Source organism: Podarcis muralis, chromosome 2, assembly GCF_964188315.1.
Source record: "Podarcis muralis chromosome 2, rPodMur119.hap1.1, whole genome shotgun sequence".
NCBI classification, from domain to species: domain Eukaryota; kingdom Metazoa; phylum Chordata; class Lepidosauria; order Squamata; family Lacertidae; genus Podarcis; species Podarcis muralis.
Genome location: NC_135656.1, coordinates 112,502,940 through 112,528,865, shown reverse-complemented (window position 1 = coordinate 112,528,865; position 25,926 = coordinate 112,502,940). Strand labels below are relative to the sequence as shown.

Here is a 25,926-nt window from a genome sequence, read left to right as displayed (position 1 = left end):
GCTCTGGTCCATGGGGTTCACAAAGAGTCGGACACGACTAAACGACAACATAATAATAAAAGGCTTTTAATAAGGAAGAGGGGACCTGCTCTGAATTGTCCTGACAGTGCTCTCTCTGTATGGAAGTAGGTCCAGTGGGGCAGCATCTGTTTTGCATGGACAATGTTCCTTAGGCTTCAGTTCCCAAGTGTATCTCCAGGCAGAGCTGGCAAATATCCTCTCCCTGAAGCCCTGGGGAGCTGCTGCCAGTCAGTGTAGACAATATTGAGCTGAGTGGGCTAATGGTCTGACTCAATAGTCAGCAGGCATCCTGTGTTCCAGGGTTATCGTTCGCTAGCAGAGTAGTGGTACCTCGGGTTACATACGCTTCAGGTTACATACGCTTCAGGTTGCAGACTCCACTAACCCAGAAATAGTACCTCAGGTTAAGAACTTTACCTCAGGATGAGAACGGAAATCGCACGGCGGCAGCGGGAGGCCCCATTAGCTAAAGTGGTACCTCAGGTTAAGAACAGTTTCAGGTTAAGAACGGACCCCTGGAATGAATTAAGTTATTAACCTGAGGTACCACTGTATCTGGTTCAGTCTCCAGCATTAATGTACAAAATAATATATATTTATTTATAATACAAGGTTTTTTAAAAAAAAAAAGGAGAACGGCCCCTGTTGTTAATTGTCCTGGCAATGCTCTTTACACACAGAGCCAGCCTGCTTGAGTTGTTGTTGGCACCCGTCTGTCTCGGGAAACAACAGAGGCACGTGCCTCTCCGCTGCTGGAGATTATAGTGCCTGTGAGGCTGTAGAGACCGATACAGTCATACCTTGGATCCCAAACATCTTGCGAGTCGAATGTTTTGGCTCCTGAACGCCGCAAACCCAGAAATGAGTGTTCCGGTTTGCAAACTTTCTTTGGAACCCAAATGTCCAATGGGGCTTCCACAGCTTCTGATTGGCTGCAGGAGCTTCCAAACAGAAGCCACGCTTTGGTTTCCAAACATTTTGGAAATGGAACGGACTTCCGGAACGGATGCCATTCAACCTCCGAGGTATGACTGTATACGGAAGAGATGAGGTTTTTGTCGTTGCTCAAATCGAGGGCTTTAATTCGCCCTGGGAATTTGGACTTCCCACCTTCCAAGAAAAAGATTTCTCTCAGGTAAAGGTTCTCGGCTTCTGATGCTCCCCAACTCATCCCTTGCCCTCCCTTTGTGTGGAGGAGATCGGAAACAGACAAATTCATGTGGGATAAAGAAGGATCCACACAACACACATGACAGGAAGGCTGGCAACATCAACCCTACCATGTGGGAATAATAATAATAACAATAATTTTATTATTTATACCCCGCCCATCTGGCTAGCTTGCCCCAGCCACTCTGAATGGCTGCCAAGACAAATAAAAACACCTTGGGTACCTTGGTTTAAGAACTTAATTCGTTCTGGAGGTCTGTTCTTAACCTGAAACTGTTCTTAACCTGAAACCGTTCTTAACCTGAAGCACCACTTTAGCTAATGGGGCCTCCCGCTGCCGCCGCACTGCTGGAGCCCGATTTCTCTTCTCATCCTGAAGCAAAGTTCTTAACCTGAGGTAATATTTCTGGGTTAGCGGAGTCTGTAACCTGAAGCGTATGTAACCCGAGGTACCACTGTAAAACATATCATTATGTTATATTGTAAAAATCAATCAATCAATCAATATCCCATGCAGATGACCGCAGGGCCTGGTGACAAAGAGTCAGGTGGCCAGAGGAGGAATGACCCCCGGGAGGAGAGCAGAGAGAAGAAATTCCATGGTGCGTCTGCAACAGCACAACCGGACGCCTTCATCTGCCCCAGCTACAACAAAACATGTCTCTCCCGTATCGGTCTCTACAGCCACAGCAGCCTCTGCAATCTTCCAGCGGTTTGACTTCACTTCCAAAGGCGCACTCCTCCATGGTCTCCCGAGACAGACGGATGTCAACAGCACCACGCACTTAAAGCGCATTCAGTGCACATTTAAATTGTGTGGCATCCCCCAAAGAATCCTGGGAGTTGTAGTTTGTTAAGGACGCTGGGGAATTATTGCTCTGTGAGGGGAAAACTGCACCTCCCAGGATTCCTCGGGGAAAATCAGGGAGATGTAGGCTTGTGGCCTTCTTCGCTTTGGCTCCTCCACTTTGGCCAATCCCCACCACGTTACTCACCGTAGGCCGCGGCGACCAGCACCCCAACAATGAGGATCCACACCAGAACCCCAGCGATGCAACGTAGCAGCAGCAAGAATACAAGGCTCAGCACCAAGGCAATCAGTAGCCCTCTGGAGGGAAGGAAGACAAGGTAAGGGAGAGTCAGAGCACAGAGGTGATCTCCCAACGTCTGCTGAAAAATGCACTCACCCAGCCAACCCCAAATCTAACCGCCAACTTCCAGCCGCAACTGGGTAGCGGTCAGTCAGCCACACACCCTCCTCCGAATACTCCATCCCGGCCTGCCACCCACCCGGTTTCCAGCATTCCATGCCATGCCATTCCACTTGGCCAGCACCACTGAGCGCAGCCAATCATCGCTGGGCTTTTTAAGGGGAGGCGGGCTTTCCCTGAAGGCCTTTTGTACTCCTGCCAACCTTCGGGTTCCCCCAGTCATTGTAGGACTACAGTTCCCATCATCCCTGACCCTCAGCTAAGCTGGCTGGGGATGATGGGAGTTGGAGTCCAATAACATCTGGGGACTCCCAGTTGAAGATCGTTGCCATATACACCTTCAGCCTCCAGAGCCACCCACATGCTGTATGCAGTAATGCACAAATCATTGCTGGCCTCTCCTCCACAAAGCTACTCCCTTCTCAACTTTTTCAGCCACTCACATCAAGATCCAATACCACGACCGTGTGAAATCCTCAAAGATCTTCAGTCCAAGGTTCTTGGCACCCAGAGCCTGCAACAGCTGTCTGCAGAGACAAGGGATCATAAAGGTAGCTATGAGAAAGGGGGGGGGGGCAGGAGGTAAAGGTAAAGGTAAAGGGACCCCTGACCATTAGGTCCAGTCGTGGCCAACTCTGGGGTTGCGGCGCTCATCTCGCTTTATTGGCCGAGGGTGCCGGCGTACAGCTTCCGGGTCATGTGGCCAGCATGACTAAGCCGCTTCTGGAAACCAGAGCAGCACACGGAAACGCCGTTTACCTTCCCGCCGGAGCGGTACCTATTTATCTACTTGCACTTTGACGTGCTTTCGAACTGCTAGGTTGGCAGGAGCAGGGACCGAGCAACGGGAGCTCACCCCGTCACAGGGATTCGAACCACCAACCTTTTGGTGGTTTACTGTACAACCTTAAATTGTCTATCTATTATATTAACAGTCAATAAATTTGTGTATGTTTCTTCAAAACCTGCCAAGGAGTCCAGTTCATTTTGTTGTTTTTCTAAGTAGTTTGTAAAAAGTTCCCATTCTTCTTTAAAGTCACAGTTGTCCTTGTCTCACAGTTTGTATGTCAGTTTCGCCAGTTCTGCATAATCCATCAATTTCTCTTGCCATTGTTCTTTTGTTGGGGTTTCCTCATTCTTCTATCCTTGTGCTATTAAGACTCTTGCCACCGTTGTCGCATACATAAATAATCTTTTTATTTTCCTTGGCAGGTCTTTTCCTACAATCCCTAACAAAAATCCCGATACCCAATTTAACCAGGAATTCATTGAAGTTCGCCCAGGGAGTCAAAGGACTTACTCTGTGCCATTCTTGATAGTGTCCAGAGTTTTATTTTTATCCATCCCGCCCACATTGAAGGATTCAGCCTGAGAGATGTTAAAAGTAGGGAAGCAACGGCTCAGTACTGTAAAAAGAAATAGATGTAGATTAGGGTCAATTCATGAAGATGCGGGACATCGGCAGAGCAGGCCTAGCGTTGCTGTCATCACGCTGGCAAGATCCCAGGCCTTGGGGCCAATTACACCCCATATTGGAGGGTGGTGTTCATGAGATTTTGATGCCATGCCTAAAACTCTGCCCCATTCTGAGCACTGAACGAGGGCAACACTGGCCTCTGTCCCTCTTTCTTTCCTTCCCTCCCTCCTCTGATGCCCTCTCACGTCTCTGCCTCCCAAAGGCTTGCACGGCTATTTGTTGCAGCAGCCCTGGCTACAAGCTCCCCAGGTGAAGGGTGCCTCTGGGGCTGGCCAGGGGGTGCTGGTTGCCAGGAGCTGAGGTGGCCTTGCAGTAAGCAAGCAAGCAAGCAAGCAGGCAAGGGAATGGACAGAGCAGAGTTATGATGTATCTGGGGGTGGTCTTGGACTCCAAGGCGGGCATTTAAAAATGTCTACATAAGGGCGGGCACACCTTGGTTCTGGGTCCTCCTCCTCCTCCTGTGTGTGAAGGGGGCACCCTGTTGCAACAGTTCAATAAAAGATCAGGCTTACTAGCTGCTTTGCTTCTCAATATTCTCTGGCTGGCCTCTGTTATTTTCTTCTACCGATAGGGAACCCACTTAAGGACTCTATACAGGTTCTTTGATACCCCATAAGGGAAAGGGCAGATTTTGTTTACAACAAGCGTTAATAAAGATCAGGCTTACTAGCTGCTTTGCTTCTCAATATTCTTTGGTTGGCTTCTGTTATTTTCTCCTACCGATGGAGAACCTACGAAGGACTCTATAAGGGCTCTTGTGTCCCCCATAAGGGAATAAGGGCAGATATTCATTTATTACATTATGCTTGCTGTGTGCAAGGCCTGCCTGGGAGGTGATTGCCCGGTGCCAAAGGCCCGGGGGCCGGATCCAGCACAATCACCTTCTAAATCCGGCCTGCAGACGGTCCAGGAATCAGCGTGTTTTTACATGAGTAGAATGTGTCCTTTTATTTATAACGCATCTCTGGGTTATTTGTTGGGCATAGAAATTCGTTCTCTCCCCCCCCCCAAATATAGTCTGGCCCCCCACAAGGTCTGAGGGACAGTGGACCGGCCCCCTGCTGGAAAAGTTTGCTGACCCCTGGTTTAATGGTATTCAAACAACAAAATATGAATGAAAGCGTGGGGTGAGACATAAAAAGCTTTGGGAAGAAATCAGTCCGACATCCGTTCTATTCACAGAGCACATGGAAGCACTGAGTTATTACCTCACACTCTATTTTGTCTTTAAAAAAAAAATCCCCATAGCAACCCTGCAAGGTAGGAAAGTTAGCTTGAGAGGGAATGACTGGTCCAAGGTCCCTTAAGTGAACCTGGACCTTAGTCTATCCACTTCTAACCATGATACCACACCACACTGGCTCTTTGATACGAACTCTTGGCTGAATAAATTATAAAATCACAGTAGCAAATTCAAACACACATGAAATTCACACACACAGATCACGCATACATATTTCAAACATGCACTGCAATATTTTCCTTGAACCGAGAAGTCCTCGCTCCCAAAACTCCTCCTCGGAACATAAACAGCTGCTTTATACAGAGTTAGACCACTGGTCCATTTGGCCTCAGGGTACAGAGAGGGTCCAAGCCCCACTGAAAGTTGTACAGTAGGGAATTTTTTTGCTAAGCATTGCTTTTCCTTTTGGCAGTGCTGAAGCCACGAAAGACCCAGCAGAATTCTCTCCTGCGCCGCTCATCAAGGTAGATGAAATGTCAGTTAAAGGGCTGGGGGCTGGTGAGCGGACTGGACCCAGATTGCGTGCTCACCTGGCTCGGACGGGACAGTGAATTCTGGACAAAGTTGCAGGTTGAGAATTTCTGACACACTCTGTGAATTAAACAGGAAGTTAAAACTTGCTTTCTGGTGCAGTTTCATTCATTCAAGATATCCCCACCGCCACCATCTAAAAATCTTTCAGCCAACGTGGCTCTTCCCACCAATTTAGTGCAAATTTCTCCTAATTAACCCACTTATTCTATGCAACGTTGACACTTTTGGCAAGCAACTTCCCTTACTGTGATGTGATTTTGCATGCTATTCTCACCAATACCTTCATTTTTATGCTCCCTCTATGCCTCATTTTTTGTAAACATTGTTGGCTGGAGGACTGCTTTGCACAATTCAGGCAGGTGCAATTTTCGAAGGCTATAGCCGTGTTTTGTTTGTGTATTGTTTTGGAAAGTGAGAATGCAACAGATCCGGCTTTAAATGTGTGCTGAATCAAATATCTCCTCCATCCCTATTCAGAAGGAGAGCAGGAAAACAAGGCAAACGCTCCCAACAAGAGACAGCGGTGGTCGCTAATTTGGATGGCTTTAAAAGGGGACTATAAGGCTTTCCAGGGATGCAGGTGGCGCTGTGGGTTAAACCACAGAGCCTAGGACTTGCTGATCAGAAGGTTGGCGGTTCGAATCCCCACGACGGGGTGAGCTTCCATTGCTCGGTCCCTGCTCCTGCCCACTTAGCAGTTCGAAAGCACGTCAAAGTGCAAGTAGATAAATAGGTACCACTCCGGCGGGAAGGTAAACGGCGTTTCCGTGTGCTGCTCTGGTTCTCCAGAAGCAGTTTAGTCATGCAGGCCACATGCCCCGGAAGCTGTACACCGGCTCCCTCAGCCAATAAAGCGAGGTGAGCGCCGCAACCCCAGAGTCAGCCACGACTGGACCTAATGGTCAGGGGTCCTTTTACCTATACCGAAGGCTCTACATGGCTACTAGCCACAACGCCTATTTTCCACCTCTGGTGTGGGAGGCAGTATACTTCTGAATATGCTTGTGAAAATGGACCACTTACAAACGCCATCTCCAACTCCCCGAAAGATTCCATCAACAGTGTCTCCGAAAAAATGTACACATCACCTGGGAAGTCAGGCGAACTAATGCCAGTGTATTGGGAGAAGCAAATATCACCAGTGTCAAAGCAATGATTCTTCAACATCAACTTCGTTGGACCGGTCATATTGTGTGGATGCCTGATTACCATCTTTCAAAGCAACTACTCTATTCCAAACTTAAGAATGGAAAGCGAAATATCGGTGGAAAACAAAATCTAAAAAAATGTAGTATAAGCACTGATAACTGGGAAACACTGGCCTGCGAGCGCTCTAATTGGAGAATAACCTCGACAAAAGCTGTCATGAACTTCAAAGAATTCAGGGAGAAAGGGAGAAACGAGCTATGAGGAAGGCATGTTTGGCAAACCCTCACCACGATCAACTCCCACTTGGAAACCTATGCCCCCACTGTGGAAGGATGTGTGGATCCAGAACTGGCCTCCACAGTCACTTATGGACAAAATAATAGAGATAACTACTCTATTCCAAACTTAAAAATGGAAACAGCGTAATGCTGGTGGTCAACAAAAGAGGTTTAAAGACTCTCTCAAGGCAAATCTTTAAAAATGTAGTATAAACACCGACAACTGGGAAACACTGGCCTGCGAGCGCTCCAGTTGGAGAACAGCCTTTACCAGAGGTGTCATGGGCTTTGAAGACACTCAAACTCAGGACGCAAGGGAGAAATGTGCTAAGAGGAAGACACGCTTGGCAAACCCTCACCATGATCAACTACCGCCCGGAAACCAATGTCCCCACTGTGGAAGGACGTGTGGATCCAGAACTGGCCTCCACAATCACTTACGGGCTCATTGTTAAAACCGTGTTTATGGAAGACAATCTTACTCAGCTACGAGTGATTGCCAAAGAAGAAGAAGACCTCTGAATATACTTCTGCTGGGAATTACAAGGAGGAGAGGGCTGTTGTGTTCAGGTTCTGCTTGTGGCTTCCCATCAAGGCATCTGATTGGCTCCTGCGAGAACAGGATGCCAAACTAGATGGGCCACAGGCCTGATCCAGCGGGGATCTCTTCTTATGGCCTGTACACTTGCGGAGTGGAGAAATGGGTGGGGGTGAAGAACTAACCTGCCGTAATAAAAGGTGCCAACTTACCAGGCTGGTCGTCGTGAGGTTAATCGTGGGCTGGCACAGGGTCTGGTTCCATATGTCCTCAGGTTTATCCTTTTGGATAATCTGCGGAGGCACTGCCCAAAACTTGGAAGGGCAGGACGGGACGCAGATCTGGAGAGAGGGAAAGGAAGGCAAGCGCATGGAACAAACGCTGGAGGGGGTTTGCAAAGATTATCGATTGTTTTGATCTGACAGAATTTCCAGCTGTCACGTCTGGAGTCTGGGAGAAGTCAAGGCACCCAACTGCTCACTTTCTTGGTTTTGCCCTCTCTGGCAGTTTGGGTTGCCAACTTTTTACAATGGCCCTACTCCTGTGCCATAATCATCTTATTATTTATTTATTTATTTATTTATTTATTTATTTATTTATTTATTTATTATGTTGCACTGCATATATGAAATCTGTACATAATGATACATATACATTATATTCGTAAATTGACATTTTCACATTTCATTATGTACCAACATTTATCCATTTCTTATTTCTTGCCCTGTGTCTTCCCTCCACCCGTGCGTGACTTCCTTGTTATTATTTTACAACTTTATTATTTATTTTTCCTCAGGTCTTTATTGTCGCTCTGAATCCTTTTGGACACTTCTTCTTGTTTATTTGTCTTGGTTTTCAATTCCTGAACTGTTTTGTCTAGCTCCTTACTTTTTATTGCCAGGTCTTTTACCTGACCTTGAAGATCTATTATTATTATTTTAAAATTTTCTTCAATCTTATTGTTCATTGAATCCAGTTTATAATTTATATTTTTGTCCATGTTAACTATCAAATCTTTCAGATCTGCATTGGGATGAATTTCTGCTGTTGTGTGTCTCCTACCTTGGGAGCTGGCAGTAACAGTTATTTTAGATTGTATTTTCTTCTCAGCCATCTTGACCTTCAGTTTCTTTTTCTTATGTACACAGGTTAATATGCTTTGGCCCAGGTTTGGTTGGTGATGTCTTTAAATAAGACCAGAGCCTCCTAGTCTGTAATATTTCAAACTGTTGGGATCCATCAGGTTATGAATCCTAAGTTCTTATTGCTCTTATTTCATTAATTTCCTCCCCACCTTTTTGTTATAGATATTCAACAAGATTTATTATTCCCACTACAGTCATACCTCATGTTACATTTGCTTCATGTTACGTTTTTTCAGGTTGTATCCCGCGGCGACCCGGAAGTACCAGAAAGGGTTACTTCCGGGTTTCGACGCTCGCATATGCAAAAAATAACGTCACACGCATGTGCAGAAGCAGCGAATCGCAACCCGCGCATGCGCAGACGCGCCGCTGCAGGTTGCATTCTTTTCAGGTTGCGAACGGGCCTCTGGAACGGATCCGTTCGCAACCAGAGGTACCACTGTATTTAATAACGGAAGAGATAGAAGAGTCGGCTTCAAATATAAAGGATGAGCACATCAACACATTTTTCCTGCCATAATCATCATCAACATAGCGCACAAGGGAAGGGTTGTGACTCAGTTGGAAAGAGCACATTCCATGCTGTGATAGGAATTTTATGGTCTTGCATATATGGCAATGTTTATAAGTGTACCAACCAAGCCTGTACACAGGAAGACCAACCTGGAACCATTTTGATTCCTAAACTGAGCAAATGTTTTCTCTGCAAGGTCAAAGAGGGAAACCTCCCCATTGTCTCTTTCCTCACAAATCGTGTCTTAAGGGCACATTTAAGATATGAATAGGGTGTGAGACTGTGACCTGGCCCAGGAACTAAGTATTTATCATTACAAAAGACCGGCCAGGCTCCCCAGGCAATCCAATCAAGTAACCTGTCAGACAGGAGATAAACAACGACAGGAGAAAAACAACATTCAAATTTCTGTTTTAGACCGCCTTTTCTGTGATGTAGGTGTGATGTATCTGAGGGGTGGTCTTAGGTTACACCCCTTCTGTGATATATGTATGATGTTTCTGGGGATGGTCTTGATCTACAGGGTGGCAATTTCAAAAGTCTTTATAAGGCTTTGCGCGCCATTGTTCTGGGTTCCTCCTCCTCTCCTGCGGGTGAGGGGAGCACCCTGTTGCAACAGATCAATAAAGATCAGGCTTACTAGCTGTTTCGCTTCTCAATATTCTCTGGTTGGCCTCTGTTATTTTCTCCTACCATTAGGGAACCTATGTAAGGACTCTATATTGGCTCTTGGATACCACATAAGGGAAAAGGGCAATTTTTGTTCACAACAATGCGCAGTAGCCCTGGGTTCAATCCCCCGGTGGTGTCTGGAAAGAAGGCTGATGTAATGCAATTTGAAAATCGGCAGTGGGCAGATAAAGTTGAAGGGAAACGAAACAAAATGGACATGAGGAAGTGCTTTCTGCTACAGCCAGCTCCATCTCAGGAACCCCTCCTGAGCCCGCCCACTCTTCTTACCTGAGGTGTAGGGCACTGCAATCCGCTCATCGCAGCTGATATGACGTTGAAGCTTGTGGCACATTTCATAATGTTGAGGTAGAAAACGAAAGGTTTACCTCTGCAAAACACGGAGAGAGTGAAACAAACCCAGATTAAATAATTAAGAGGGTAGGGAGAAGAGGGGAGGCCATATCTTTTTCGTTTCTTTCTTTTTTATTTATATAAATTTTACTAACATATAAAACACATACATATACATTTACACAATACACATACACAATACACTACCTTATTTTCATAACATAAAACATACCTACTTTACTCTATATAATACCTACCTATACAGTGGTACCTCAGGTTACATACGCTTCAGGTTACATATGCTTCAGGTTACAGACTCCACTAACCCAGAAATAGTGCTTCAGGTTAAGAACTTTGCTTCAGGATGAGAACAGAAATCGTGCTCCGGCGGCAGCGGGAGGCCCCATGAGCTAAAGTGATGCTTCAGGTTAAGAACAGTTTCAGGTTAAGAATGGACCTCCAGAATGAATTAAGTTCTTAACCCGAGGTACCACTGTACTGGAGTGCCTGGCGTGCTCTGGTCCAGGGGGTCACGAAGAGTAGGACACGACTAAACGACTAAACAACAACAACACCACTGTACTGTACATATCAACATACCTACACACCTACCCCACACGGACACCCACCAAGTGACTTGACTTCCAGCCGTTCTTGTTACGCTCCTTTATTTTTCCAACTAGCTTAAATGCATTTCATTATTTCTTTAATCTCTTCTTCTATCTTGACTTTGCTCTCCTTTCACTCTAATCATTTTCTGGATTCACTCAATATCTGTCAGAAATTCTATTTTTTCCACATAAATTTTGATGTATTCCTTAAAGACAGCCCACTCCTTATTCACTTTTTGTACCATATCTCCTCTTATCCTCCCTGTTAGTTCGGCAATATGGAAGAATTCCATCAGGGGAGGCCGTATCTTAGGCAGGGGCAGAGTCAACAATTCAGGGGCCAAGGGCTAAACGAAGCTTTCTTCGCAGGGCAAATGACAGGGAGGGGCAACGTCCACTGGGGCATGGACAAAAATTGGGTTAAATGCACCCTGGAGTGGTTTAACAATCATAGAACCGTAGAGTTGGGAGGGAACACGAGGGTCATCTAGCCCAACCCCCTGTAATGCAAGAATCTTTTGGCCAACATGTGTCTCGAACCCACAACCTTGAGATGAAGAGTCTCGTGCTCTACCAACTGAGCTATCCAAGTGAAAATCACTCTTCCCAGGGAGCTCTAAGAACCGCAACTCTGTGAGGGAAACAACTCTCAGCACCTTTGACAGACTACAGTTTACAGGATTCTCTAGGGGGAGCCATGATTATTTCAACTGGTATCACGGTGCTTTTAACATATAGTGCAGATGCGGCCAATACTGAAAGTTGGATCATGTACAACCGCCATGATACCATCAACGAGCTCAAATCATCACAAGTTAGGGATGGAAGGAAATATCTGTTTTAATTCTTGAATTTTCCCATTCTATCTCAAATTCCTTACTTAAAAAAGTAGAGACATCACTTTGACAACAAAGGTCCATATAGTTAAAGCTATGGTTTTCCCAGTAGTGATGTATGGAAGTGAGAGCTGGACCATAAAGAAGGCTGATCGCTGAAGAATTGGTGCTGGAGGAGACTCTTGAGAGTCCCATGGACTGCAAGAAGATCAAACCTATCCATTCTGAAGGAAATCAGCCCTGAGTGCTCACTGGAAGGACAGATCCTGAAGCTTAGGCTCCAATACTTTGGCCACCTCATGAGAAGAGAAGACTCCCTGGAAAAGACCCTGGAGTTGGGAAAGATGGAGGGCACAAGGAGAAGGGGACGACAGAGGACGAGATGGTTGGACAGTGTTTGCAAAGCTACCAGCATGAGTTTGTCCAAACTGCAGGAGGCAGTGGAAGACAGGAGTGCCTGGTGTGCTCTGGTCCATGGGGTCACAAAGAGTCAGCACGACTAAACGACTAAACAACAACAACAAATTTCAAATTCCATTCTCCACACTTCCGCAGTGATGTGCAAATTTCTTTTCTTTCTTTTTTTTTAAAAAAGTGTAAATTTTAGTGTGAATTTCTCCTAACAAACGCATTTTTGAGATGTGTTTTTTGACTAGCAAGAGATTTTCAGAGTTCAGAGTTCTGTGTGTCAGTGTAGGAGTTGTGAGTCGTATCAGAGAGAGCTAGCTAAAGATCCGTGTTCTGTTCCTGTAAATAGTCCACTGTATATAATAAAGACCTAACTACAAGTTCCTGGTTCCTGCTTCGTCTATCCTGTCTGCAGCCAAGTTGCCAATTGCTTCCGTGGATTCTGCGTTTACTCTGCTAGGTCTGGCTAAGGTCCTGCAACTAGTCAGAAAGTTGCAAAACACCAAATAGGTTTTACCAATAGAAGGTGGGTGCAAGTCATGTAAAGAAAGAGACCGGGAAAAGGACACAGCCAATGCGTAAAATGAAGAAGAAAAAGGTGAAGCAGCGGCTTCATTGGAAGACTCGACTGTCGACAAAAGGGGAAACACGAATGTTAGAAGGAAGCAAAAACTAAAAACAACAAGTTAAGTCGGTGAGGAAAAGGAGGAGGAAGAAAATGGCTCTGCCAGGCCAAGGTACTTTTCTGGCCATGGATTCTAGCCTTGTGCGCTTACTAAACATGCTCCCCGTGACAATGCACCCTTTGCCATTGGTTCCCCCTTCTTTCCCGTGGGTCTCTGTACCTACCGGTTTTCGCCAATTCCGCAATATGCTCCAGTTGAATTCCTGGGATAAATAGCCTGCCGGGGATCACCGTACAGCCAGGCTAGAATTGAGAGGAAACAAAGGATAATGGGAGTGAGGAAAGGCGCTCACATTTTTACAGAGGCGCTGTGAGGTGGTGTTGCTTAGGGGTGGACTCAAAGGCGGGACAATGACCAGTGCTATTTTTATAGAAAAAGAGCTGTTGGAACTCACCATGAACACCTCCCTTGTTCTCTTATAATGGCACCTGAGAGGTGCCGGAACTGAGATCTGGTGATTTCCAGCTGGGAAAAAAGCCTTGGGACATCCTATTCCATACCCTCCAAAATTTTTCCAATGAAAATCGGGATATTCTAAGGAAAAGTGGGACATTCCGGGATCAAATCAGAAACTAGAACAGCTTCTGTAAATCCAGGACTGTCCCTGGGAAATAGGGACACTTGGAGGGTCTGTGTCAAGGATCAATACAGTATATTCTTTCAGGTCTCAGGGCATTAGTAAAATACACAGAAAATTTCTAGCCCATAACACTGCAGTTTTTTGTTTTTATGCTGAAGACTCTTACTAATACGGTGTCTGTAAATGGTAAAACGTGTCTTAGCGCAAAGGGCAGCACTTTGCAACTTATTTACTTCCGCTGGCACTGAACAGAGATTGTGCCCAAAATCAAGCGTGCAAACGAAAGCAACCTGAGTGTTTGATTAATTTCTGCAAGACGGTTTATGATTCTTAGGTTATGTATGTGAGGCAATCATAACAATAATTCACAAAGGAAACAGTTGAAAAGAAATAAATTGAAAAGCTGATATCAGGGTGAAGGAAGTCAAAACTTTACGTTATTTATATTTATGTGGTGTAAATGTTTAAGTTTTGTTGGTTGTAACTTTTACTGTCATTGTCTAATTTTTAATTTTGTTTTATTGCTGTATACTGTTTTTGTTTTGTTTTTCTGTTTTGTTGTTGTTGATCTGATGTATCAATAAAATCTATTTTTAAAAAAATAGAAGAAAGAAAGAAAACAACCTGAGTGAATTTGGTTCGCATGTCATGTACTGAAGCTGGCAGAGCTTCCAGACAAACTGCGTCTGCCTGGCGAAACAATAGCTCCCAACTTGATTTCACCTTCCTTGCCCTCATCTCCAAGCCCTGTTGCTTTTAGCACTACTTACCCAGAATCCCCACCACGATGTAGCCAGCAATGAAAACCGTGAAGATAAAGCAGCAGATAATGTCAGTACAGCTCCTGGAACAGAAGGACGGTGACAGATCACGGACACGTGTGAATAAATAGCAGAAATGGGGATGGAGGAGTCTGCTCGGACCCCAAAAACACTCACCCTAGGCTCAGCCTTCAGCAACCTCCAGATGTTCTGGACTACAACTCCTATCAGCCCCAGCCAGCTTGATGGGAGTTGTAGTCTAGGACACATGGAGAACGCCTGGGTGACGAAGGAAGCTGCCTGAACTAGACAGCTTAAATTTCTCTGAAGGCCCAACCCTGGAAGAAACAATTAAAAGGAGGGGAGAATTACTCTAAACAAGAGAGCCAGTGTGGTGTAGTGGTTAAGAGCGGTAGACTCATAATCTGGTGAACTGGGTTCGCTTCCCCGCTCCTCCACATGCAGCTGCTGGGTGATCTTGGGCTGGTCACACTTCTCTGAAGTCTCTCAGCCCCACTTACCTCACAGAGTGTTTGTTGTGGGGGAGGAAGGGAAAGGAGATTGTTAGCCGCTTTGAGACTCCTTCGGGTAGTGATAAAGTGGGATATCAAATCCAAACTCTTCTTCTCTTCTAAACAGGCCAGAGAAGTGCTGTGCGGTGAAGTTTTCCGTAGGGTTTGGGAAGGAGGAGCCAGGGGAACATTTAAGGGACTAGTCTAGTCCCCCTATTCCACTGACCACACACCACTAGGCCAGAGGGCAAATTTTCTTCACATAACTGAGTCATCACTAGGGATACTGGAGAATATAGGAGACGGGGAGCCAAAATCACCAATGTTCCCATATCCAGAATGTGAATCAGTCCAGGGAATGCGATCAGCATTTGCTCTCCTTTATTTTATCTTCATTTATTTATTACATTTATATCTTACCTTTCCCTCCAAGGAGCTCAATGTGGCATACAGTCACACTTTGGTTCTCGAACAGAATCTGTTCCGGAAGTCCGTTCGACTTCCGAAAACTAAGGCGCTCAAGACGTGGCTTCCGATTGGCTACAGGAGCCGCAGAAGCCGTGTCGGACGTTCGACTTCCCAAAAACATTCGCAAACCAGAACGTTCATTACTGGGTTTGCGGCGTTCAGGAGCCAAAACTTTCAAGTTGCAAGGCGTTTGACAACCAAGGTATGACTGTGCACGGTTCTCATCTTCCTTAAAGTGGTACCTCTGGTTACGAATTTAATTTGTTCCAGAGGTCTGTTCTTAACCTGAAACTGTTCTTAACCTGAGGTACCACTTTAGCTAATGGGGCCTCCCGCTGCCGCTGGAACACGATTTCTGTTCTCATCCTGAAGCAACCCGAGGTACTACTTCTGGGTTAGCGGAGTCTGTAATTCAAAGTGTTTGTAACCCGAGGTACCACAGTATTTAATCCCACAGGGTTTGAATCCGCACACAGCGATGAAGTTCACTAGGTGACCTTGGGCCAGTCAGAACTTCTCAGCATAACCTACCTCACAGGTTTAGTTATAGGTAGGTAGCAGTGTTGGTCTGCCGTAAATAAAAAAAAATATCCTTCCAGTAGCACCTTAGAGACCAGCTAAGTTTGTTTTTGGTATGAGCTTTCGTGTGCATGCACACTTCAACTTCAGTGTGTGTGCACACGAAAGCTCATACCAACAACAAACTTAGTTGGTCTCTAAGATGCTACTGGAAGGAATTTTTTTATTTTGTTTTGACCAACTCACAGGGTTGTTGTGAGGAAAAAATGAGGAAGGGGAGAACCATGAACGAGCCCCTTGGAGGAAAAGGCAATCAAATAAACGCAATCAAATAAACAGATGGGAAATTTTTCAGTTTTATTCACACTTTCCCCTAATTTATGTGTTTTTTTATAAGCATTGATTGGAGAACAGCATCATAACATTCGGGTAAGGGAGAACTGTGCAAAATGGCAGCGTTTCAGTTCTTGTATTGTTTCAGAAAGGGTCAGTTGGATAGACCTAGCTGCAAATGTAGTAGTAGTAATAATAATAATAATAATAATAATAATAATAATAATAATAATAATAATAATAAATCCCACATTCCTATCATGGATGATGGTAGCTGTCATCCGGCAACATCTGAAGGGCTACAGGTTCCCTGCAGTTGGAACCTAAGCCTGCCCATTCTCCTCTTAGGCCGCATTGCCTCCCAGCCGCTTTCAAAGGCACCACACAAGTACTCTAGACTGCAGCCAATTCACCTGTCCATGAGCAAAGCGTTTCTTACCTATTTTTGATGGGGCCGTGGAAAGTCGGGTCATGTTTCAACTTGTCCCCTGGTGAGAGAGAGATGGGGGTGGGTAAATCGAGGACAGGAGGAAATATCTACTATGTCCCAGCAAGAAATGTGGAGGCTATGGAATCATAGAATTGTAGAGCTGGGTGGATGGGACTCCCAGAGTTCATCTACTCCACCCCCTGCAATGCAGGAATCTTTTTGCCCAACGTGGGATTCAAACCCACATATCTGAGATCAAGAGCCTCATGCTCTACCAACAGAGCCATCCATGGGTTTATATAGGTTTTCCTGTTCAGACCCAGAGCCACCGCAGAGCCTTTGGAGAAACTTTCTTTTCCCTCACCATGTCAGTTATAGAAAAGGATTTAATTTTACAATTAACATTTGTAAAAAAAGCCTGAAGCATTTTTGTTAGGGATTGTAGGGAAAGACCTGCCAAGGAAACTGAAAAAACATTTTATGTATGCGACAACGGCGGCAAGAGTCTTAATAGCACAAGGATGGAAGAACGAGGAAATCCCAACCAAAGAAAGAGAAATTGATGGACTATGCGGAATTAGCGAAATTGACACACAAACTACGTGATAAGGACAACTGTGACTTTAAAGAAGAATGGGAACCTTTTACAAAATACTTAAAGAAACAACAAATTGAACTGAACTCCTTGGCAAGTTTTGAATAAACATACACAAACTTTTTATTGGTGACATATAGATAGATAAATTAAGGATCTTTACAATTTTATAATATGCAGAGAATAATATGTGCTGAAAAACCAGAGAGGAGCTGAGGGAAGTCGGGGAGGGGAGGGTGGGGGGGAATGGGGGGAATTAGGATGATGTTGTTGTTGTTTAGTCGTGTCCAACTCTTCGTGACCCCATGGACCAGAGCACGCCAGGCACTCCTGTCTTCCATTGCCTCCCACAGTTTGGTCAAACTCATGCTGGTAGCTTCGAGAACACTGTCCAACCATCTCGTCCTCTGTCGTCCCCTTCTCCTTGTGCCCTCCATCTTTCCCAGCATCAGGGTCTTTTCCAGGGACTCTTCTCTTCTCATGAGGTGGCCAAAGTATTGGAGCCTCAGCTTCAGGATCTGTCCTTCCAGTGAGCACTTAGGGCTGATTTCCTTCAGAATGGAGAGGTTTGATCTTCTTGCAGTCCATGGAACTCTCAAGAGTCTCCTCCAGCACCAGAATTCAAAAGCATCAATTCTTTGGCGATCAGCCTTCTTTATGGTCCAGCTCTCTCTTTATGGTCCTGCCTCATGGGCTAGCGGCCGGCCTGTTACACAGTGCAACAGGATGCAACAAAGACTGGTTGGTAAGCAACCACAGCCTTCCCTGAATGTCCAGAGTCCCTTGTGGTTGTACAACCCAGGCAACTTGAGAAGCGTCTTCTCCAGATTATATACTTGCCTTATTTTCCCCAGTGTCAAATTGCCATGCAAATATGGCCTGGTGGAAGGATTGCTTCCTTCCGCCTCATTGGGAGCGTGATCTTTTTATTCAAACTAAGGCCCAGGGGCCGGATCCAGCCCAATTGCCTTCTAAATCCGGCCCGCAGACGATCCGGGAATCAGCATGTTTTTACATGAGTAGAATGTGTCCTTTTATTTAAAATGCACCTCTGGGTTATTTGTGAGGCAAAGGAATTGGTTCATTATTATTTTTTTCAAAATACAGTTACGGGTTGTGAATGTGATCCGTGCGGGATGCACGTTCACAACCTGCAGCATCTGCAACCCGCAGTGGCGCGTCTGCGCACGCACGGGTTACGATTCGGCGCTTCTGTGCATGTGCAAGGCGCGATTTAGTGCTTCTGCGAATGTGCAACCACCGAAACCCGGAAGTAACCCGTTCCGGTACTTCTGGTTTTCAGCGGTCTGCAGCCCCAAAAAACGCAAGCGCCTGAAGCGCCTGTAACCAGAGGTATGACTGTATAGTCTGGCCCCTCACAAGGACCAGCCCCCTGCTGAAAAAGTTTGCTGTGTTCTCATTTCATATTTTTTGTGCTGTGAACTGCCCTGGGATCTTTGGATGAAGGGTGTTACACGAATGTAATAAATAAATAATAGTAATAAAATTCACCTCCCTCCCCAAGCATTCAGGAACCCCTCAGTTTCTATAAGGGGTCAGCAAACTTTTCCAGCAGGGGGCTAGTCCACTGTCCCTTAGACCTTGTGGGGGGCCAGGCTATATTTTTTGTGGGGGAAATGATGCAAGAGCACCACGAGCCCTGGTGGCTGCTTACCTGTGTCTTGCGAGCAGCAGGGGCTGGCAGCGGCGGAGAGACGATGAGCGGTGCACGAAAGGGCTCCGGAGAGGGGCTGCTTAAAATGGCCACTGCTCAAGCGCTGCTGCTGCTGCTGCTGGCACCAACAAAGCCCAGCCCCCTTCCTCCTCTAGGCAGGGCGGGGAGAAGCCAGGAGGAGGGAGGAAGGAGGAGGAGGCGCCGCCGCCTTGTGAGGGATAGGGAGGGAGAGGGAAAGAATGCGCATGCTGGCAATCCACACGGCGATTCCCGAACCCTCCGTGGGCCAGATCCAGAAGGCAATTGGGCCTGATCTGGCCCGCGGGCCTTAGTTTGCCTACCCAGGCTATAAGGCTTCTGGGCACAGAGAATCTCACAATAGATTGTTGTTGTTTAGTCGTTTAGTTGTGTCCGACTCTTCGTGACCCCATGGACCAGAGGACACCAGGCACTCCTGTCTTCCACTGCCTCCCACAGTTTGGTTAAACTCATGTTCGTAGCTTCGAGAACACTGTCCAACCATCTCGTCCCCTTCTCCTTGCGCCCTCCATCTTTCCCAACATCACTCTCTTTTCCAGGGAGTCTTCTCTTCTCATGAGGTGGCCAAAGTATTGGAGCCTCAGCTTCATGGATACCCACCCCTAATCTGCGGGGAAGTATTGTCACAGCCAAGCCAAACCTCACCAGGAATGATTCACGTGTCTGTAGGAAACTCAAGCAGGACCCTAGCACAAGAGCACTCTACCTGCCTGAGATTTCCAGAAACTGGTGTTCACAGACATCACTGCCTCAGACTGTGGAGGCAGAGAAAAGCATTCATGGCTATTAGTCATTGACAGCTATATCCTCTGAGAAAGACCCAGAGCCTGGAATTGTCTGGTTTCCTAAGTAGAGGGAGCAGAATTTGGGGCATGCAGGTCACTTGGAGGAGTTCAATGGCAGCGCTGATAGCGAAGCTATTAGACTCAATTAGCAAGAGATAAGCGAGGGAGAGCTGTAAAACTCAAACCAGGAAACAGCCACTGTAACCTGAGCCACGGAGGGCATCAGGTGCAAGAAAAGACTATAGCAGCCACTGATGTGGAATACAAACATCACAGAAAACAAGCTCCTTCCCCGGAATGACATCAACCCTCAGGTACTGGCTGAGCACCTTGGGTCTTTTGCATATAGCACACACACCTGGGCATTTTCATTTTGGCACTGTGCCAGACATGGAAGCTGATACCCACATGCAAACGTTGAATGCATCTTACCATCCATGAATCACCTGCGAGAACTGATGCCAGTAGTGTCCTCTTAACCTCTCTGCAGTGTAAGAAAAGGACGACTCCCTGGGGTGGGCTCTCAGTGTTGTTGTTTAGTCGTGTCCGTCTCTTCGTGACCCCCTGGACCAGAGCACGCCAGGCACTCCTGTCTTCCACTGCCTCCCGCAGTTTGGTCAAACTCATGCTGGTAGCTTCGAGAACACTGTCCAACCATGTCATCCACTTCTCCTTGTGCCCTCCATCTTTCCCAACATCAGGGTCTTTTCCAGGGAGTCTTCTCTTCTCATGAGGTGGCCAAAGTATTGGAGCCTCAGCTTCAGGATCTGTCCTTCCAGTGAGCACTCAGGGCTGACTTCCTTCAGAATGGATAGGTTTGATTTTCTTGCAGTCCATGGGACTCTCAAGACTCTCCTCCAGCACCAGAATTCAAAAGCATCAATTCTTCGGTGATCAGCCTTCTTTATGGTCCAGCTCTCACTTCCATACATTGCTACTTGGAAAACCACAGTTTTAACTATACGGACCTTTGTTGGCAAGGTGACGTCTCTAACCCAGAGATGCCTTTTAAATAAAAGGGCACATTCTACTCATGTAAAAACACACTGATTCCCGGACTGTCTGTGGGCTGGATTGAGAAGGCGATTAGGCCGGATCTGGCCCCTGGGCCTTAGTTTGCCTACCCATGCCTTAACCTCTCTGCAGCATAGGAAAAGGACGACTCTCAATAGGTGTGGAGTTATATTCATTTATTTTAACTGGTTTGCTAATACACTTTTCAGGGGGCATAGCTCTCCCCAAGACGGATCACAACATGTTAAAACATCACTGATAAATACAAGAAGCTCCAACATCAAAACCATCAGCTAAGGAAATGTGGGAAGCTGCCTTATTCCAAGTCAGACCATTGCTCAGTATAGCCTGCACTGGCCGGCAGCAGCTTTCCAGGGTTTCAGGCGCCGAGGTTTTCTCCAGCCATAGCTGGAGGCGCCAGGGATCAAAACAGGGGCCTTCCCACATACAACAATAAAATAAATAAATGCAGTGGGAAGCCTTCCATGAGATTCTCAGTTCAGCCTTCTCGGTTATATGCCTGGTATGAGGTTCTCCTATTAAGAGCTACATAGCTACACTTTGGATGAAGGGACATTTCTAGGCAGCCTTTGGGTAGGTTCCCATTAGAAATAAATAAATAAATAAATAAATAAATAAATAAATAAATAAATAAATGAATGAATGAATGAATGAATGAATGAATGAAGGAGCATATTACAATATAATTGTTCTATTATTGAAGGACATGCTTAAATGTTACATTGCAAATGGGCCCCTCAGAATGTCTAGCCTGGACAGATAGAGATAAAGAACAAGGATTTATTGTCACACCAGGATGAGGGAGGTTGCAGGAAGGAGGGAGAAAAGACCAAGACCTTATATGGTAATATAGGAACTTATTATAAGTTTCGATTTCCCAGAAATCAGGTGACTTACAAGAAATCAGGTGACTTGCAAGAGATCAGGTGATATTCTATTTTGCAAATCTATATAAAGTGGCGCACCCTGACTACTGTGTACAGGTTGCGTACTGATCGCCCTGTGCCTTTGTTCTGCATGTGCACTTCAAATAAAAATCCTGTTAATAACCTGCAAGAGCATTTTGCCGCTTTGTGTGAATCTGTGCTTCAGGGACCCAAATAGCAGATATGTGTGGTCCTTCAATAATAATAATAATAATAATAATAATAATAATAATAATAATAATAATAATAATAATAATTCATTACTTATACCTTGCCCATCTGGCCGGGCCTCCCCAGCCACTCTGGGCAACTCCCAACATAATAAAAACACAATAAAATCTTCCCTAAAGTGGGCTGCCTTCAGATGTCTTGTAAAAGTCAGATAGTTGTTTATTTCCTTGACATCTGGTGGGAGGGCGTTCCACAGGGCAGGCGCCACTACCCAGAAGGCCTTCTGCCTGGTTCCCTGCAACCTCACTTCTCGCAGCGAGGGAACCGCCAGAAGGCCCTTGGAGTGGGACCTCAGTGTCCAGGGGATGGAGACGCTCTTTTAGGTATACTGGGTCGAGGCCATTTAGGGCTTTAAAGGTCAGCACCAATGCTTTGAATTGTGCTCGGAAACGTACTGGAAGCCAATGTAGGTCTTTCAGGACCGGTGTTGTATTAGGGGAGTGGTGTCCAGACTTTTTTCAAAGAGGGCCGGATTTGATGAAGTGAAGGGCCGTGAGGGCCAACCAAAGGGCTAACCAAAGTTGTTGATTTTTTTTTTAGGATTGAAGTGTTGATGGTTTTTTAGGATTTTACACCAGGAAATAAACTGCCACAGGGGCCGCATTAAACTGACCAGCCGGCCGGAATAGGTCCCCGAAATGGACTTTGGACATGCCTGTATTAGGGCTTGCTCTGCATCCAGGTCGCTCCCACTGCTAGGTTTTGAAGCAGAGCACACACACACACACACACACACACACACAGTAGCCGCAATCTGTAGTAATCCTTTGCAAAGAGGTAAACACAGAAGCGGGGAGGTTCTCTTCACAGAAAGCGCATAAGGTAAACAGTTGCCTCCACCCAGGAGTCGCAGAAGGATATCCCACAAATCTCTCAGAAGGAGCCATTCTGTGGCATACCCTCCAACACTTTGAAGCCAAAATCCGGGACACCACCTTCCCATGTTGTTGATTTTTAATCACAAGATAAACAAAGAGTCAATTCCAACTTGCACAGTGTGATTTATTGCTGGCTTCCTTCTGACCCCCACCCCATGCTGACTTTAAGGGCAGCCCCACATGTGGCATGCTGTAGTAGTCAATACAGGCAGGATCGGATTGTAAGCCCCACCGATTCAAGGCCTCCCCCTTTTCCTCCCCAAGACCTGACCACAGGATGCAATCCCTTACCCCTTGGCCTGCGATTGCCCTGCGCAACTCCAGCACACTGCATTTACCAGACAAAGGAGGAATAAATCATAGTAATTACAATGCGGCAAGAGGAATGCTATGGGCGGTCATTAGTTTGCTGTTGACTGCAAGGGCATAAAATGAATGGGTACAGCAGGGCAATGAGCGTTCCAGGCTTTCCCTAGAGAGGAAGGCTTTCCCTCTGCAGGCTGCTCAGCATGGGAAACACTCAGATTTCTAGTCTGACAAGTTTGTCATCAGAGACGTGGCCTGCAGCAGGCTGCTCTACAATTCAAGGGCCAATACCTGGTCACCGGTGCATAGATGAAGCCCGGTTCAGCTAAGGACTCAACGCTAGGTTTGTACATTGTAAAGTTCCTCAACTGCTTAACTTAGATGACTTAAAAAATAGAGTGAACAGATTCGTGAAGGACTGAATGCATTCATTCAAGAAAAGTGGGGAACTTTTACAGTGGTACCTCAGGTTACATACGCTTCAGGTTACATACGCTTCAGGTTACAGACTCCGCTAACCCAGAAATAGTGCTTCAGGTTAAGAACTTTACCTCAGGATGAGAACGGAAATCAGACAGCGGCAGCAGGAGGCCCCATTAGCTAAAGTAGTGCTTCAGGTTAAGAACAGTTTCAGGTTAAGAACAGACCTCCGGAACGAATTAAGTACTTAACCTGAGGTAACACTGTAATAAAATGGCGGAAGAAAGCGCACCAGCAGGGATCATTCAGTGTGCAGGTAAGGGTTAATTCTGCTAGTGTTCAAGTCATGTAACCAAGGGAGCATAAATATACAAACTAAATAAAGTCTGCTCAGCCATCTGGGGAGACAGGCTGCTATGTTCAGGTCCTGGTTCTGGGCTTTATTTTGGGGCACCTAGTTGGCCACTGTGAGAACAGGATCCTGGCCTAGGTGGGCCCTCAGACTGAACTACCAGGTTTCTTTTTCATGTGAGGAACCTCAATCTTCCTCCCAGATGACGCCCCGTCTCTCCAAGTCACACCCCTCATATCCTCAAGTATTTTTGCCTGGCTGCAATGTGTCCTCGGACTCCAGGAACAACTCTTGCTCGTATGGATGGAGGAGGCAGAGGGGTGTGTATGTTTAGAAACTAGCTTATAACACAAATGTAAAATTGTTTACATGAGTTTCTATGCCCACTTCTTCCTCTGGCATTTTGGTACACTTTACTTGGCCAGAGAACCGCGCTGCGGAATTTGGAGGCATGTGAATTGTAAAGGGTGGCTGTATGTTAGTTTGCGTATAATTTTTGTTAAGTTGTGGGTGAACATATCAGACGACACAGCGATTCTTCAAACAGCTCTTGTTTATTCACAGGCCAGAACACAACTGGACTGAAGGGTTCAGCCAGCCTGCTTATATAGAGCTCCACTACAACGCAACTGTAACACTTTCTGTAACTATCCAATCACTGAACGTCACTTTCAATCCCTTATTTGCATATGTGGACCTGAGTGAAAACTATCTACAGTATCCCCCTGCTGGCCCAGGGTGAGAACTTCAGTACATAACACCCTTGGACAATGCAAACTGCATAGGTTCACCTTTAAGTACACACTGAGTCAAATTTGTCCCTGCTGAGCTTTACTGACAACCAAGCTACCTCACTCTGCCTAGGGGTAGCGCCAGCCAGAGTCAGTACAGTCATAGCTCGGTTCTCTAACTCTTTGTGACTCAAACGTTTTGGCTCCCGAACACCGGTTTGCAAACATTTTTGGAAGCTGAGCATCCATCATAGCTTCCGATTGAGTGCAGGAAGCTCCTGCGGCCAATTGGAAGCCGTGCCTTGGTTTTCGAACGTTTTTGGAAGTCGAAACCTTGGTTTGCTGTCAGGCCCGTTGTCCAAACCTGCTTTGAGAATCCCTTTGAAAAACATCTTTTGGTTCTGAATAGCCTCAGCTACGTCTAGTCACCATTTGAATTTTCCATAATACAGTGGTACCTCAGGTTAAGTACTTAATTCGTTCCAGAGGTCAGTACTTAACCTGAAACTGTTCTTAACCTGAAGCACCACTTTAGCTAATGGGGCCTCCCGCTGCTGCTGCGCCGCTGGAGCATGATTTCTGTTCTCATCCTGAAGCAAAGTTCTTAACCTGAGGTACTATTTCTGGGTTAGCGGAGTCTGTAACCTGAAGCGTATGTAACCTAAAGCATATGTAACCCGAGGTATCACTGTATGGGTAGGGATGCCATAGTCTGAAGAGCAAAAAAAGAGGACACATTCGCCAACTTCTCCTTTTAACTATGGATCGCTATGACTACTCTCCTTTTATATGCCCACGAAAAACAGGATGTGTCCTGGGAAAAGAGGACATGGGACACCTGTAAATCAGCTCCAGGGCACAGATGATAAATCAAGATGTCGGCTACACTCAGCTCCTTGCTGCTGGGGCCCTCTACTGGGAGGGCCCCTGACCTTCAAACCTACATCTGTCCCTGAACCGTTTTAAATGGCTGCCTTGAGGGATACTCAAGTGTTTTATGGTTTGGGAGTGCATCCCTAAGGTCCGAAGGCCATTCACAGTAATGAAGCCTCACCCTGAACATTCCTGGAGAGAGAAGTATCAAGAAACTTCCTTTCCTCTCAGGGCAGAATTGCTCTGGGCTTGTCCTCAGGACGTTGGTGGTGTGAGGAGCAGCATACATTCGGATGGTTAGGGTCTGCATAATCCGGTTTATGACAAGAGATACAGCTTTCAGGAAAGCCTCTCTTAAGCCATAACGCCATCGACTTTCATGGAACCATGTAACCCAACAGTGAGTGTAAAAGTAGACTGGGACCTGTTTTTAGATCTCTGCGCAATTGGCTGTCCATCGCCAAGGGGTTCTGCTTCCTGGACATTTAACAAAAGCAACAAGAAAAAGACACCATTGCCTCTCAACTCACAGCTGCATCCGCCAAACACGTTTCGCTTAAGAGTAGACCTACTTAAATTAATGTGCCCAAGTTGGTCATATCATACAGTGGTGACTGGTAAGTGAAAAGGCAG

General features: G+C 46.0%; 1 protein-coding gene across 1 annotated transcript in view; it reads right to left on the bottom strand.

Annotated features, from left to right (window-relative positions):
* Nucleotides 1–25,926, bottom strand: part of SLC44A4 (solute carrier family 44 member 4) — a 55,840-nt gene that overhangs the window by 18,426 nt on the left and 11,488 nt on the right. Inside the window, exons 2-10 of the mRNA XM_028719928.2 lie at nucleotides 16,457–16,505; nucleotides 14,195–14,268; nucleotides 13,008–13,086; nucleotides 10,241–10,340; nucleotides 7,834–7,962; nucleotides 5,653–5,713; nucleotides 3,703–3,808; nucleotides 2,846–2,929; nucleotides 2,187–2,299 (exon numbers count right to left, since the gene is read on the bottom strand). Coding sequence (XP_028575761.2) covers nucleotides 2,187–2,299; nucleotides 2,846–2,929; nucleotides 3,703–3,808; nucleotides 5,653–5,713; nucleotides 7,834–7,962; nucleotides 10,241–10,340; nucleotides 13,008–13,086; nucleotides 14,195–14,268; nucleotides 16,457–16,505 — 795 coding nt within the window. The remainder of the gene's footprint in view (nucleotides 1–2,186; nucleotides 2,300–2,845; nucleotides 2,930–3,702; nucleotides 3,809–5,652; nucleotides 5,714–7,833; nucleotides 7,963–10,240; nucleotides 10,341–13,007; nucleotides 13,087–14,194; nucleotides 14,269–16,456; nucleotides 16,506–25,926) is intronic.